The sequence below is a fragment of the Sylvia atricapilla genome, chromosome 13 (genome assembly GCF_009819655.1).
Source record: "Sylvia atricapilla isolate bSylAtr1 chromosome 13, bSylAtr1.pri, whole genome shotgun sequence".
In the NCBI taxonomy this organism is placed as follows: Eukaryota; Metazoa; Chordata; class Aves; order Passeriformes; family Sylviidae; genus Sylvia; species Sylvia atricapilla.
The window spans coordinates 1,472,013-1,483,790 of record NC_089152.1 but is presented as its reverse complement, the minus strand read 5'-3'; the positions used below and the strand labels follow the sequence as shown (position 1 = coordinate 1,483,790).

The 11,778-nt window shown below is 47.0% G+C and overlaps 1 protein-coding gene across 3 annotated transcripts; it reads left to right on the top strand.

Moving 5' to 3' along the window:
* Window positions 1–4,752: 4,752 nt before the first annotated feature.
* Window positions 4,753–9,674, top strand: C13H15orf61 (chromosome 13 C15orf61 homolog). 3 transcript variants are annotated; one of them, XR_010744599.1, is made up of 4 exons: window positions 4,753–5,094; window positions 7,454–7,598; window positions 7,696–7,776; window positions 9,585–9,674. XR_010744599.1 is itself a non-coding variant. In XM_066328186.1 (3 exons), the coding sequence occupies exons 1-2, from the start codon at window positions 4,755–4,757 to the stop codon at window positions 7,579–7,581; spliced, it is 468 nt and encodes a 155-aa protein (XP_066184283.1). In that variant the 5' UTR covers window positions 4,753–4,754; the 3' UTR covers window positions 7,582–7,598; window positions 7,696–8,114. The 3 variants fall into 3 exon arrangements, 1 of the variants encoding a protein (XP_066184283.1); XR_010744598.1 differs by lacking the exon at window positions 9,585–9,674 and adding an exon at window positions 8,697–8,721; XM_066328186.1 differs by lacking the exon at window positions 9,585–9,674 and having other exon boundaries at window positions 7,696–8,114.
* Window positions 9,675–11,778: the final 2,104 nt, after the last annotated feature.

Below are 11,778 nucleotides of genomic sequence, written 5' to 3'. Positions count from 1 at the left end.
TCCTCGGGTCCCTGTGGCATTCCTGAAGTTCAGCGTGTGGGTTAAAAATCTCATTAATTGGGGTCATGCTGCCTTTGTCACTGACTGGGAGCAGGAGCAGCAGATCCACTGAAAAGAGCCCTGAGAGTCCCAATTCCCTTTCCAACAGGCTGTGTGCACTGAGAGGCTCCTGGCAGGAAAGGAGGTGCAGGGTTAGACCTGCCAGAGAGTCCAGAGGCCTCCAGGATGAGCAGAGGGATGGAGCTGGGAGGAAAGGCTGGGATTGTTCAGCCTGGACAGCTTTGGGGTGACCCTCAAGGGGCTGCAGAGATGGAGAGACACAGAAGGACCTGGAGTGCCTGCACAAGGGGGAATGGCTCCAAACTGAAGGAAATTGGGGTTGGTTGAGGTACTAGGAAGGAATTATTCCTTAGGAGAGTGGGGAGACCCTGGAATGTATTTTCCAGAGAAGCTGTGGCTGTCTCTGGATCCCTGGAAGTGTCCAAGGCCGGGCTGAACAGGGTTTGGAGCAGCCTGGAATGGTGGAAGGTGTCCCTGCCATGGCAGGGGCTGGGATGAAATGAGATTTAAGGTCCCTCCCAACCCAAACTATCCCATGGTTCTTTTGCCTATAAATGCCTTAATTTAAAGCCCACTTGATCAGTAATCCCAGCAACCCACATTCCTCTGCAGAACCATCTCTGTTGTTATGCTGCTTTTTCTGTTCTCTGAAGGCTTTTGCAGCAGTTCTTTTATGGTCATTTGCAAATTATCAAACAGCTCAGGAACAGCATTAATTCATCAATAGAATTCAACTTGCACTATGATTCCCAGAATTCCATGACTTTTGCAGGTCTGTCCATCTGTGTTTTGGATACTGGTGACCCTTTTGGTCACAGCTGCTGTGCAGTGTTGTCAAAGGACAACATTATGTTTGTAAAATCATCTTTATCCATCCAATCTGTAGTATCCCAAGAGACAACACATGCCACATTTTGCTCTGGAAGAGTAGATCTCATTGAATGGAAACTGTTATCCTAGGAATGGCAAGTATTTTTGTGATTACTTCCCAGAAAGCTCAGGGAAAAGCAGTTTTAACACAAATTCTTCTGAATGGGACCAAGCAGTTGCATGAGATCAGCAGCCAGTTTTTCTGACAGCAAATCTTTGATCCCTCAGCATATGAGACATTATTTTTGGTGGGAGTTTTTTTCTTTTTCCTCTTCTGCTTTGGTCACAGAATTAATTCCTTGCAGATGAAATCATTTACACAAATCCCTGCTTCAAATAAAAATCCACAGGAGCATTTTAAATTCCTGGTTTTATATTGCTGTTTTACATCAACGTAGCGTTGGGTTTGGATACCCACAGAGGTGGAATTTATTCCCAAGGTGGTGGAATTGAGCTGCACTTGAGCTGGTTTCCAAAGGGTTAAGGAAAAGGAAGCCTCGATCCAAGCCAGAACAACATAAGGTCTGAGAGGCTCATTAGTTCACTGGCACTTAATAGACTGCAGTGTCCTAGGAGGAAATGAAACCTGCACTTCCTTCTGCCTTTGTTCTACCCTGACAAAAGAAAACTGTACCTGTTTTTTGCAGGAAACAAGTGACCTGAAAGTTCCCGTGGTGAGAGAGATTTCTCAGCATGTGCAAAGTGTGAAATGTATTTTGAAGGGGGGGGGGAAGGAAAAAAAAAAAAGTTTTTAATTACTACTAACACTTCTGAGGCTTGAGCTGATGGAAGGATTGAAACTGCTTTGCAGTCTCTCACATTCAGCTCCCATGCTGCTGGTGCCAAAAATGTGGGGTTTTTTTAGCAATGCTGCAGATTTAAAGTGAGATTATAATATTGTTAAAAAGTCGGGAATGTAATTCTGTTCACATTTACTGGATTATTTATTCCCACTCATTAAAGGAGTAATGGAGTTGGTGAAGTGTACATTGAATTTCATAACGTGAGCTGGATGGGAAGAAAACAGAAGAAATGTGAAGCAGATTAAAGGTGGCCCAAGTGTGGCTTCTCATCAGAAACTGCCCAAAAAAATGCCAGATTTGGGCAAAAACAGCTGCAGGGAGTGGAGGAATGCTCATGGAAAGAGGTGAGGGACAGCAGGTTTGGCAGCCACTGCAGAGGATGCAGACAATTAAAAGCAAGGCTCTGTGCTCCCCAGGAGTCAGAGCTGGAAATGGAGATGTTTGTTTAACTGGCAGCACTTGGTGGGTTTTGTTCCAGCAAGAATTTAGTGTAGCACAGACCACTTCAGGTCATTTCTCCTGAAAGAGCTACCTGGAGCTGATGATACTGGAAACTGGGTCTCCTGTTTTAGGTAGTTGGGTTTAAAGCCCTGGATAAAAGAAAAAAAGGAAAAAAAAAGCTTTTAGCCCACATTTCCACATTTAGAATGGCAACTCTGAGCACAAAGAAAAAAAGGGGGAAAAAAAGCAGTTTATCAACACAACCACTCCCAGATGTCTTCTGAAATGAAACGTTCACCCTCCCTTTTTCCACTGAAGATCTGCAGTACCTCAAGATCAGGAGAATTTAACACCTCCCCTCTAGGTTAAGGTAATAAATCCCTGGATTTTTAAGGCCTTCCCTAAAATTTCCTATCAAACCCATTTAACAGTGGGATACTGTAGATCTGAGGCACCCCCTGTTACACTGTACAGATCTCCTGTATGTCATTTTAGACTGCAGATTTTGTTACACCCATGAAGAACTCCAATCACTGACAACCTTCATTAGTGTAATTAATGAAATACAACAGCATTGTATCACTCTAGAGGTTCAATACTTTATTTCAACCCTTCACCACAGTACCAGATTCCGACTTTTCTATCCTCAGCCATAGAAAGATGTTAAAGCTAAACTCTATGCTCTATTAATTATAGGGAGGTGAACTTGAAGGGGAAATTTGTTGCTGGTGATGATTAATAATTACTTGTTCTACACACATGTAGTACAGTAAATAAACAGGGCATATTGTTGGGTAGTAATTGATTAATTAGCATATTCATACTGGATAACTCCATGGTCTAAGATTGCTGAGTTTGAGATATTGCTGGCAATTATTGAAAGAAAAAAAATCTGTTTCCATTTCTCAGTTTTCTGGACCTTTTCCCCCCTCCCTCTTAAACAGAATGAAAAATGGTTCAAAACCTTAGCTTTTACTTAGAAAAACAGAACACAGGCTGTGATTTTAAAATATTTCTTTGAAGGGGTCTGACACTTGAAGATTTTTAGGGAGGTCTGCCAGGTGAACCCAGTGCAGCTGGACACACTCTGCTGGGCACAGGGGAGTTCACTCTCCTCTCAAATAAAACAAAAAATGGTTCAAAACCTTAGCTTTTACTTAGTAAAACAGAACACAGGCTGTGATTTTAAAATATTTCTTTGAAGGGGTCTGACACTTGAAGATTTTTAGGGAGGTCTGCCAGGTGAACCCAGTGCAGCTGGGCACAGGGGAACCTGGCTGCTGCCTCAGGAGCCAACAAAACCCTTCTAAAAATGTGATTTTGCTGTGATGTCCCCCTCCTCGCTCGCTCCGTGCAGGGCTCAGGGTGTCCCATCCCCTCAGCTCCAGCACAGCCTTGGTGTGTCTGTCGTGGAATGCCACATCCCTGAGGTTGGAAAAGACCTCCAGGATCATCGAGTCCAACCTGTGCCCGATGTGGCCAGCCCAGAGCACTGAGTGCCACATCCAGGAATTCCTTGGACACGTCCAGGGATGGGCACTCCAAACCCCCCGGGCAGCCCTTTCCAATGCCTGACCGCCCTTTCTGTGAGGAAATTCCCGCTGCTGTCCAACCTGAGCCCCCCCGGTGCCGCTTCAGACGATGTCCCCCTCCTGTGGCTGTTCCCTGGGAGCAGAGCCCGACCCCCGGCTGTCCCCTCCTGGCAGGGAGCTGTGCAGAGCCAGAAATTCCCCCCGAGCCTCCCTTTCCCCAGGCTGAGCCCCTTTCCCAGCTCCCTCAGCCTCTCCTGGGGCTCCAGCCCCTTCCCAGCTCCGCTCCCTGCCTTGGACACGCTCAGTGTCCTTCCTGAACCGAGGGGCCCGGGGCCATTCCCTGGCCATTCCCGGTGACTGCTGCTCCATTCCCTCGCCATTCCCGGTGACTGCTGCTCCATTCCCGGTGACTGCTGCTCCATTCCCTGGCCATTCCCGGTGACTGCTGCTCCATTCCCGGGGCCATTCCCTCTCCATTCCCGGTGACTGCTGCTCCATTCCCGGGGCCATTCCCGGTGACTGCTGCTCCATTCCCTCGCCATTCCCGGTGACTGCTGCTCCATTCCCGGTGACTGCTGCTCCATTCCCTCGCCATTCCCGGTGACTGCTGCTCCATTCCCGGGGCCATTCCCTCGTGATTCTGGCTCCGTTCCCCGGCTCATTCCCTCTCCATTCCTGAGCGATTCCCATGCTGTTCTAGGGCCATTCCCGCTCCACTCCGGGCCCATTCCCTGCCCGTTCCCGGGCCGCTGTCCCGCTCCGTTCCCTCTCGGTGCCCGTTCCATTCCCGGGCCGCTGTCCCATTCCCTCTCCGTTCCCGGGCCGCTGTCCCATTCCCGCTCCATTCCCGGGCCGCTGTCCCATTCCCGGGCCCTGTCCCATTCCCTCTCCGTTCCCGGCCCGCTGTCCCATTCCCGGGCCGCTGTCCCATTCCCGTTCCATTCCCGGGCCGCTGTCCCTTTCCCGGGCCCTGTCCCTTTCCCGCGCGGCCCCGCCGGGTCCCGCCCCCGGGCCGCGCAGGCGCAGTGCGGGCGCGGGGCCCCGCGGGATGCGGGCGCTGCTGCAGCGGCTGCACGGAGCGGCCGTGGCGCTGCTGCTGTGGCGGGGCCGCGCTCCTTCCCCGGCCCGGCCCGCCGCCTCCGAGGTGCTGAGCCAACACCTGCGGCAGCGCCGCCTGCCCCACTGGACCTCCTTCTGCGTCAAGTACAGCGCGGTGCGCAACGACCAGTTCGGCCTCTCGCACTTCAACTGGCCCGTGGACGGCGCCAACTACCTGGTGCTGCGCACCGGCTGCTTCCCCTTCATCAAATACCACTGCTCCCGCGCCGCGCCGCAGGACCTGGCGCTGCAGGACGCCTTCTTCACTGCCCTCAAGGTGCTCAACGCCGGTGAGTGCGGCTCGGGGCGCTGAGGGCAGCGCTGAGGGGACGGGCTGAGGGCAGCGCTGAGGGGACGGGGACGGGCCCAGGGCAGCGCTGAGGGGATGGGGACTGCCCGAGGGCAGCGCTGAGGGGATGGGGACGGGCCCAGGGCAGCGCTGAGGGGACGGGGACTGCCCGAGGGCAGCGCTGAGGGGACGGGGATGGGCTGAGGGGACGGGCCCAGGGCAGCGCTGAGGGGACGGGGACGGGCCCAGGGCAGCGCTGAGGGGACGGGGACTGCCCGAGGGCAGCGCTGAGGGGACGGGGATGGGCTGAGGGGACGGGCCCAGGGCAGCGCTGAGGGGACGGGCCCAGGGCAGCGCTGAGGGGACGGGCTGAGGGCAGCGCTGAGGGGACGGGCCCAGGGCAGCGCTGAGGGGACGGGCCCAGGGCAGCGCTGAGGGGACGGGCCCAGGGCAGCGCTGAGGGGACGGGCCCAGGGCAGCGCTGAGGGGACGGGCCCAGGGCAGCGCTGAGGGCATGGGGATGGGCCCAGGGCAGCGCTGAGGGGACGGGGACGGGCCCAGGGCAGCGCTGAGGGGACGGGGACGGGCCCAGGGCAGCGCTGAGGGGACGGGGACAGGCCCAGGGCAGCGCTGAGGGGACGGGCAGCTCCGCTCCGAGTCCTCTGCGTCTCCTTTTCCTTCTCTCTCTCTCTCTCTCTCTCTCTCTCTTTCTCTCTTTTCACCTCTCTTTCCTTTCTCCGCTCTTTCTCCTGTTCCTCTTCTTGCCTCTCTCTTTCCCCTGTTCCCTTCGTTCTCTCTTTTCCCCTCTTTTTCCTCTGTTCATCTTCTCTCCTTTCCTCTCTCGTTCTCTCCTTTCCCCTCGTTCTCTCCTTTCCCCTCTCTTTGCCCTGTTCCTCTCTTTCTCTCCCTTCCCTTCTCCTCCTCCTCTTTTCCCCCTCACCCTGTCTCCTCTCTTCCCCTCCCTTTCTCCTTCCCTCTTCCCCTCTCTCTCCGTCCCCGGCCCAGGAATTCCGGAGCAGTTATTTATTCCCGGGCAGGGCAGTAAATGGATCCTGGCCGGGGGAGTTTCACCGCCCCTTGTGACAGCCCCGGATCACACGTTTGGTATTTAAGCGGCTCCTGCCTTTGGTTGGGAGCATTTTCCAGCTGGAAATCGCCGTGCCGTGGATGAACTTTTGTCCTTTCAGCAGTTCTGCAGCGAAACTCTTTCAGGCAGTGTCTGATGTGCTGCTGTGATCCTCCTGTGCTGCTGGAATATAAATCCTTAGAATAAAGAGGTTTTATCAGTGCCTTGTTAATATGAAAGTAGATAGAGTGAAGTTTTGAGGGATATTATTTCAAAACTTTGGCTGCAGAGTCAATGCTTGTTTGAATGCCAGCAGTGACAGTGCCATAATTTGTCATACATCATTTATTTCCATATTTAATTTTTAAAAATGTACTTTTTTTTCTTCACGAGTCTTCAGTGACTTTTTTTCAAAGCATGTCTGCTGGTCTTAATCTTCTGACCTTTCCAAACGAATGTAGGGAGAAAATATAATCACAAAGATTAATTTCTTAATAGCAAGTTTAAATCTGATTTCCCTACACGCAGTCACACCTTTGTTTCTCTCACAACTACCCTTCATGTTTCATATTTAAATGATTGGAAAACATGATTAAAAAGGCAATTTATTTCCCTCAGAATCCTGCTTAAGCACTTAGCTTCAAGCATGTTAAATTTGGTGTTTCTGAATTCAGGGCCTAAATCCAGCTCTCTTTTTCTCCTCTATAATAAATAGAATATTGTCTGTAATAGATAAATTGGTTGGGCTGAAGTATATCATGTCACTTAAAAAAAAAATATATATATATACATATATATATATATAAAAACCTTTTTGTCCATTGCAGTTCTGTTGGAGTTGGTAGCTTTGATTGCTGATCTGATTTTCCCCAGAGCAGATTTATGTTGGATTCATCGCCTATATTTTTAATTTCTGCTCTGGCATAGACTCCTGTAACTTAAGGGGATGTTCAAGGAGTTCAGTTTAGTATTTGGAGATACAAATATATATATATTTATGTATTTAATCAGTAGAAATCATGTGTATGTGGCAATGTTTTACTTCTTTCACGCTGTTTTCCTCCTATTTTATTTTTCTGATAATTCCTGCATATTGCTGCTTCCTGCCAGGTGTCCACAGGAAAGGTGTTAAAGCCCTGATTGCTGCATTTAAATAAAGACAAAATACTTCTATTTTCAGGAGTATTTCCCTCCCATTTCATTTTGGACTCATCGTTCCTCGCTCTGAACTTGCACTTTGGGTTTGCCTGGCTGGCTCTGCGCGTGTGTAAAATGTGTTTTTGTCTCTCCTCAGGCATCCCAACTTTACTGTATGGAATTGGCTCCTGGTTCTTTGCCCGTGTCACTGAGACTGTTCACACCAGCCACGGGCCAGTCACCGTTTATTTCCTGAATAAAGAAGATGAAGGAGCCATGTACTGAGCAATAGCTGTCCTCTGGTGGGTTCTGTGCCTCAAATATCTGCTGCCTTTGACTAAAAACAGCAGAGAAAAACTTGGTTTTTTACCCTGTGTTCTCAAACTCTGCTGTTTTCAGGAAGCTGCGTGGACTTTTTGGTCGTGAGAGATGGATTTTTGCAGAGAGGTGTGTGAAGCTGAAGAATTGGAATTGCTCAGGGTATGTCTGGAGGTCAGGGGCTGGACAAACTTGTGATCATTTAAAGAGATGCATTTATCAACTTGGAGAACTGAATTGCAGCCTGTGGGGCAAGGGAACTGTGAATCCACTGACATTTTCACAATGTCCCAGCAAAGATAAATGCTGCTCAGGTGTAGATCCTCCTTAGATATTTCATAATTAATTAATTGTCACAGGTGTAACTGTGTCTGAATGGCACTGAGGGGTCACCTGGAAGAGCCTTTGGGGACAAAAAAAAAACCAACCCACCCAAAAAGAAGTGCAAAATGGCTGTATCACATTTCTTTAAATGATATTTAAATAAAATATCCAAAATACTTCTGATGCCTGTATCTTTTGCAATTCTCGAGCTCCAGATGTGTGTTGGTATGATTCTTTTGATTGCTTTATAGGTAAGTACAAAATCTAAGTGACTAAATCTGAGAAGATTTAGTCCCCCGTGCTAATTCACAAATTGCTGGTGTTTTTAATTAATGAGAAGAATACTACAAGAATATCTCAGTTTTTGCATGCAAAATAACTGATTTGTCCAGTTGTAACCCAGCACAAACAATGACAAAATGACTTCATATCAGTTGGAAACCTGGGCAAAAAAACCCCAACTTTTGGGGAACTGTTTGGATTGTGGAAGGATTGTGGAAATATGGAATTAATGGAAACAGGAAGACCTGTGCAGGATCTTTGCTGGTGCTGGGATTTAGTGGCAGCAGTTCATGCTGTCAGTTCCAAATCCCACAGCTGCTGGTGGAAATGGCTCATTCCAGTTTTCATTAGTCAAAAAATAAAGATAAAATGGGCAGGAGCTGGTTTGAAGGGAAATCACTTCCCCTCAATAAATGATGATCAAGCTGTGACTAGAGTGTAGTAATCATTTAAATAGTTTTTAAACTTAATCCCAGATAATAGAAGTGTTCCCCACTTAATGAAGCAACACATGTGGCTTTTCTAAAAGCAGCACTGAACACTTCAATCAGAGAAGTGCTTGCCCTGGTAAATTCTGGAGAATATTCCTGCCACCAGTTAAATGTCTCCCAGATGAAGAGGTGGCATTACAAGAACCCTCGTTAATAAGAAGAATTGCATTTTTCTAGAGCTGCTTCTCACTGCAGCCCATAAGTTTAAAGTCAAATAGTGCTCATTCATTGCCACAAGAGCTCATCAATACCTGGGCTGTAAAGGCAACACGAGGTTGATCAAATGGTTTTTAATTACCAGGCCATAAATACAGCTCTTCATTGGAGCCCCTCTCACTGCAGCTCGTTTGATTTCTGATAATGGGCACTGCTGACTTGGCTTACCTGTTTTCCAATAAATGCAGTGATGGGCAGGGCTCCTTGGAGAACATCCCTGACAAACTGCCCTATTGATTGCTGCAATCCCGTGCTGCTGGCAGCATTAAACAGAGCCCTGATCTCTTGTTCAATGATCTCACTGTGTAACAATTAAGCAAATGTAATATTTTCTTGTATTACATGAAAATCAATGGACCTCTTGCTCTTGGCAAGTTGATGGTGCTGAAGGATGAACTGGGAGATGTCTGAGGGCACAGTGCAGATATGGGATCACTCATTTCCTTTCTTTGAGGCTTGGGTGGGAGTTCTTCAGAGGGAAAATGAGCTGCCTGTGAGGGATGTCTTCAGTTATTAAATCATGATGAAATAATTCTCATGTATGAATATAAACCCAGCTGCTTGTTTTCAGAAGTAAAACATTTCATCTGACTTTCACTCTTGTTCTGCTATAAATACCAACTTCTTAGCATCTATTTTTTTTTTTAATCACTCAAGTTTTGGCCTGAATGCAAGATACTGAGGGCCAGCAAGGTTTGTACCACTCTGCCTCAAAACTTTCTGCAGCACCCAGGAATAACTGATCCACAAAATTGATCCAGGTTTGATTTTGCCCCGCCTCCCACCCGAAATAAAGTTCACTTCCCCTTCCAAGCCTCTCCTTCATTATCTCTTTGCTGATGTTTAAACGAGGGAGAGATGAGGTCCCAGAGCTTTGTTCCACCTCCCTTAACTACTGCAGAGAAACCAAACTCCGAGGATCAGGTGGCTGCTCGTTGTAGCACCTCCTGAAATAATGATGATTCTTGGGGCAGCTGAAGCTGCAGGAGCCGCTGCTGTCACCCCTGGGCCGGGTCAGCGGGCTCGGGTGTCCCACTTAAACTCTGCTCCTGTAAATTAATGGGAAATGCAGCTGCTTTGCTGAAAGATCAATGTCCAATAAAAGGCTTGCACAATCAAATCTTGTTGCAATGATTGAGGTGCTTAATTGCCTTTCAAAGATAAGGTGGTAATCAACACACGTTCAGCTGATCTTTTTTACCGCTTCAATTACACTCTTAATGGGCAGAGCCAAGGCAGGATCTTTAACTACTTACACTTATTAAATCTTACGTGTCCTCTGAAAAAATTACTTAAGCCACACAATCGATAAATTGCGTGGCTTAAGTAATTTTTCAGAAGACTTAATTACTATATTTCACTTTTAGACCTTTTTGTATGGTTGATAAATGTTTCAGCAGAGGCTCTGTAGTGCTAATGAGCTGCCCCAAGAAAGGCCCTTTTCTGCTCTTGTCTCCTCCAAATCGTGGCCAAACGTGGCTGGGCTGGTTTGTTGGCCTGAAGTTTTGGGGCTGGTGATGCAAACATGGTCCAAGCAATCTGTTTTATTTAAATGTTTTGAGGTTTAACATCACTCTTTCTGTCACCAGTGGATGAACTATCTGCAGGTGGACCCAGCTCAACACGAAGTTCTTGACTTTTTTCCCCCCTACTATAATTCTGGATTTAAAGATTGGAGTGGAACTCCTAAATATTTATGATCAGCACTCTCATATTGTCTGAAAAATCAGGTTTTGTGCTCTTTTCCTGCTCCCCTCTCTTTCCCTGGAGCAATATCCAGAGCTTTTCTCCTGCTGACCTTCCATTGACTTGGGCAGAATTTAAATCTGTCCTCACCTTACCTTGTGTGTTGACCTAAATCTGCTCACAAACCATAATTATAGATCTCCCTGATGTATGTTATTACTATTGAATGAAATTTAGGTGTTTTTTAATAGTTGAATGCCCTTAGGCCTCTGGTTTAGAGCAACTTTTCCTGAAACAAAGGGGATTTTGCTTCATGTATTATTTACTGTGGCCATTTAATTTATATTGGCTCCTGCTGTAACCCCTTAATCATGTTCACTGCAGAAAAGTAAGTTAATAATTCTGAGAGTTAGCTTGATTTCTGTCCCTGTTTCTGTAAATAGAACTCATGATTCAAATTTGGGGCTGTATTTTTCAGTTTAAATGCACCTGAGAAGAAGTGGCAGCTTCAGCATTGCAGCCAGGGAATATAGAATAAAACTTGTCACTCACATATTGCAAGTTTGCTTAAAGGATTTATTCTATTTCTAGAAAAAAAATGAGGTGTTGGTTTTGCATTTAAGTCCTCACAAGTAGAATACAAACAACTTTGAGTGATTTTGAAAGTAATTGCATCACTTTAAGCACAGTTTGTGAGCCCTGTTGTAGTTCATTATAAAACCAATTCATTACTTGCAGTGTTATTAATAACCCTAATAGAATTAAAAGTGGAAAACATGATTAAAAGCAGTCCATCAGACAAAACCTCCAATCAAGGGAACTTTGGAGTTTTAAACATAAATATGAGATGAGAGCCCTGATTTTGGAACAGATGACAAAGTCAAACCTGGTTTTTTTTTTCCCCTTCCAAGAAGAAATGCCATTAGATGTGATTGTTACACACTCAGTGATTCATGGGCCTGCTTATGGACTTGGTGAGAGATGAATTATTTAGGGAAGAAAAATCACAATAATTTTGTTGTTACTCAAGAATTTATAGGTTGACAGAAAAACAATTACACAGCCCCTGGAGCTGGTCTGAAGGGGTACAGGAGCATCATTAACCACACACAGCCCAACTGCTGGGGTTACCTTGTGCATCGTGTAATCTGCTTTTATTTTCAAA

Bases quoted from the DNA above. Each gene is read 5' to 3' on its own strand.
- C13H15orf61 (XM_066328186.1), top strand. From the start codon at position 4,755: ATGCGGGCGCTGCTGCAGCGGCTGCACGGAGCGGCCGTGGCGCTGCTG. The intron at 5,095-7,453 runs GTGAGTGCGGCT...GTCTCTCCTCAG, and splicing joins CCTCAAGGTGCTCAACGCCG to GCATCCCAACTTTACTGTAT.